Genomic DNA, 4,206 nt, shown 5'->3' on the forward strand with positions numbered 1-4,206 from the left:
TCTGACCCGAGAGAAAGAAGTATAAAATAAGTGCAGCTTTTTCAAATTCAATTAAAAATTTTAACAATGCGTTTATTTACTAACATTTTTACAAACATGCAGTGAACGTATATGGTATAGAGTATTAACATGACTTTTACATACTATTTGTTGAATCTGGGAAAAAGATTATATTATTTTCTGTAACTCAAGATTTAAAAATACTAATTGCGTTCTTATTAGAAAACGCGAAGGAACAAAGAGACCCAAGAACATAAGTAATACATCTTCTTTTTTTCTTTCTGAATAACTGTTTTTTGATCCCTTTTGGTATGTCTGCGTATTTTATCTATTAAGTGAACGTATGATTGTACTCAACGCGGTAATTGTTTTATGAAACTCAATGAGTCGGTTATGCTGTTTACGTTAAATCATAAATGTTACCATGCACACCAATTGTAAGAGCATCAGAGTATACATAATAATTTGCTTCGTATTATGTTGTCATTGTACACACACTGTCATGTTTTTGGTGCAGTCTCCTCTCCACAAGATGTGTTTCTTAAAATAAGTTTTTATCTACATATTGCTGCTAATTATTTCAAGTTCAGTGAGAGCATTTTGTATATGAACATCCAACGGTTGGCTCTTATCTACGTCGCTGTGTATGTAGCTATTCAGAAAGTAGCATATCCCTGGAGTATTTGATGGCATTTCTTTTGGTAGATTATCTTTGGTCCTCGCTTCCAGTATGAATCCCGGCGTCTGCATGAGAAATCTAGGGAAAAGATTTATTATGCATAATTTTCAAATGAATAGAAGTACAAAGGTTTCGTGTTATGCACGATGTTTTTCGGATAAGAATAGTATAACAGAAGTAGACGATTGTGTTTTTTTTTAAAGTTATTGACTAATGTCAGCAGGAAAAAATAGATAAGGATACCATTAAATTTTGTGTATGGTGTGTATGGTGTATAGATCGCGACTTATAGCTGTGCTAAAAACGATTGATATTACTAAGAAAGGGTAAATAGATAGAAGGAAATAAATTTTTCAATGTACGTTTTGACTGCCTAACCCATCTACACTTGCAAATTATATTACTCACTCATACGTAGTTGGGCTCACGTTAATCCTAAGTGGTTCGCTTGTTGATTCAAATTTGTTGGCTAAAGTAACGTTGTGTCCGAACAGGCAATACCTAGGCATTTTCTTCCCAACAACTCCAGCCAATACCATTCCAGTATGAATACCAATTCGCATCTGTAAATTTTGTTTATAAATTAATGTAATTAAACTAACAGTAAAATGAAACGTGCATAATCTTAATTAGAGCGAATTAAGTACGTTTTCAGCGTTCAAATTTTTTCGTTTTATTCATTATTTAAGGGAAGGTGGGGTGCGACGGAAAAGGTTGGTAAAATAGAACGCTACTATATCTTGAAAAATATTCACACTTCAAGTTTAATATTAATTTATTAAATAAAAATAAATCTAATGAGTAGAGGAAAGTGAAAAAATGGATATTTTATGTAAATTGTTTCAGAAATTAAGTGCAAAATTTTAGTACTTTAGAACTCAGGAATGGTGTGATTTTCGAGGGAATCTAAAGTAGTAATAATGTTTTATCCCATTGTCCTTATGAGAAATTCAAAAGATAAAGTTTTTATGTTCTTGATATTAGATTTAATTATAAATGATAAATTATGTAGAAAAAAAACTAAGGATTTCAAATAAAATTATCGTTAGTGGCGATATGCAACAAGCTGAATGCGGCGGAATGGAACATTGGTGCATCCGCGAACTGAACCTGTCGCAATCACTGCCAGTGTAGCCGGTAGAAAAAAACTGTTGCAAAGTTGCTAAGTATGTGCAAAATAATAGCATGGAAATGGCTTATCAAAGGAAGCTTAATTTTCTTTTCGTAAATTCTTCATGTAAGAAAAACATTAGTCACTATTTGTGCTCTGGTTGAAAAATAATAACAAGTACCAAACCAATTAATAAAATAAATTGATATTCCAATTGTTCCCTACCGTACCAGCATGCGTTCTTTTTTACCTGCTGCGTGTTCCATATCCCTCCACCTAACCTACAGTGCTTGATACTTAATTCCTGAAAAATTAGTTCGCTCCATTTACAAAAACATATGTGCAACTTGTAAATGATAAATTGGTGAAAATTTTAACTAATATTTGTTTCTGCAAGTTTCTACAGGCTGCAACTTAATTAGCATCAACGATTTTGTGCTCCATCTCGCCTTTCTTCCCCTATTAACGTCTTAATTTACACATCAAATTTCACCCTGATGTTATTTAATTTTGCCAACACTTGTGGTCGGAGCTAGTTTACTAAGCAGTTTATTTTTTTCACTTTGTAGATTATATTTGCTGTTCATTTTTTTTTTCTGCAGTAAATTAATGTGGAATTATAAATGAAAACATAGAAAGTTTCTCACATATTCCTAAGCATATGTCGACAGTAAAATGTTTGCAAATAAATATAATTTACTTTTTTGTTCATCGAGTTTCCGAAACTTGGGGAACACTGATCATGCATGCCTGGACAACTTTCTGCGCATCCGGAACACAGAAAGAAATAAGTGTATGAAATCTTGCAGGTGGTCGGTCAAGTAGGGTAGACGCGAGGTGAGTACCATTACCCTGTTCGAAAAATTGAGGGTTAGGACTCTATAAACACCTACACATTTTTCACACTGAACGCAGTTGGCATCTGAAGAGTTGTGAAACAAGTTTTTTTTTAAGTATATATTCTTTTAGGAAATTAAATTTTACATCTTTTTATTTTATTAAAAAAAAGAAGTCATAGCCTTTTCTGTGTTTGAAATAAACTAAAAACACACGTTTTATAGAACAATTTTTTGGCCTTTTTCGTCTTCAACTCGCCGTAATAGAGACAATTCTGGGAATTTTCCGATAAAATCATCAGAAAACATTCTTCATGCTGTTCAACGAGTGGCAGATAAAACAAAATATGAACATTTTTCTTTAAACAGCAGTTTTTTATTTTTACTAAATATGGATTATTATTTTAAACAATTCTTTCAGCAGAAAACATATCCATATATTTCTGAATAACTTTCCCGCTGAAGATTTCTTGTTGCTTAAAATGCGGTTGAAAGCCTCCTATCCATATCTCTAGGTGATTTTTGAATCATTGAAAAAAAATTATTATTTAAACAATTATATTGTTCATAATATTTAGAATTTGCTAAAACAATCAGTGAACAATAATTACAACTGACTGACAACTAGTTATCTAATATGGAATATTTTAGAATCGAAATAAATTTTTCAAAGTGTAAAAATTCCAATTTAAACATTGTTTATACCCTCTCCACTCTGACTCGAAAAATCCATTGAAAATGATTTTTAAAATTGGGAAATATAGCTAGAACGAACTAATTGTCCCAGAAAAAAACTGAAGGTATCGTTGAAGGCCTCTCATTCATGTCTCTAGGTGATTTTTGAATCATTGAAAAAAATTATTATTTAAACAATTATATTGTTTATAATATTTATAATTTGTTTAAACAATCAGTGAACAACAATTACAACAGACTGACACATAGTTATCTAATACGGAATATTTTAGAATGGAAATAAATTTTTCAAAATGCAAAAATTCTAATTTAAACATTGTTTTACCCCCTCCACTCTGACTCATAAAATCCATTGAAAATGATTTTTAAAATTGGGAACTATAGCTAGAACGAACGAATTGCCCCAGAAAAAAACTAAAGGTATCGTTGAAGGCCTCTCATCCATATCTCTAGGTGATTTTTGAATCAATGAAAAAAATCATTATTATTCAAACAATGATATTGTTTATAATATTTAGAATTTGTTTAAACAATCAGTGAACAACAACTACAACTAACTGACAAATAGTTATCTAATATGGAATACTCTAGAATGGAAATAAATTTTTCAAAATGCAAAAATTCCAATTTAAACATTGTTTATACCCCCTCCACTCTGACTCGAAAAATACATTGAAAATGATTTTTAAAATTGGGAACTATAGCTAGAACGAACTAATTGTCCCAGAAAAAAACTGTAGGTGTCGTTGAAGGCCTCTCATTCATATCTCTAGGTGATTTTGGAATCATTGAAAAAACAATTATTATTTAAACAATTATATTGTTTATAATATTTAGAATTTGCTTAAACAATCAGTGAACAACAATTACAACTGACTGACAAC

At 30.9% G+C, this 4,206-nt stretch overlaps 1 protein-coding gene across 1 annotated transcript in view; it reads right to left on the minus strand.

The window, feature by feature from the left end:
* Positions 1 to 88: 88 nt before the first annotated feature.
* The window catches only part of LOC117172823 (head-specific guanylate cyclase), a 373,978-nt gene continuing 369,860 nt past the window's right edge, over positions 89 to 4,206 (minus strand). The window contains exons 10-11 of the mRNA XM_033361067.1: positions 1,088 to 1,242; positions 89 to 757 (exon numbers count right to left, since the gene is read on the minus strand). Of these exons, the coding sequence (XP_033216958.1) occupies positions 559 to 757; positions 1,088 to 1,242 (354 nt within the window). The 3' untranslated portion in view covers positions 89 to 558. The remainder of the gene's footprint in view (positions 758 to 1,087; positions 1,243 to 4,206) is intronic.

The sequence above is a fragment of the Belonocnema kinseyi genome, chromosome 5, assembly GCF_010883055.1.
Source record: "Belonocnema kinseyi isolate 2016_QV_RU_SX_M_011 chromosome 5, B_treatae_v1, whole genome shotgun sequence".
NCBI classification, from domain to species: domain Eukaryota; kingdom Metazoa; phylum Arthropoda; class Insecta; order Hymenoptera; family Cynipidae; genus Belonocnema; species Belonocnema kinseyi.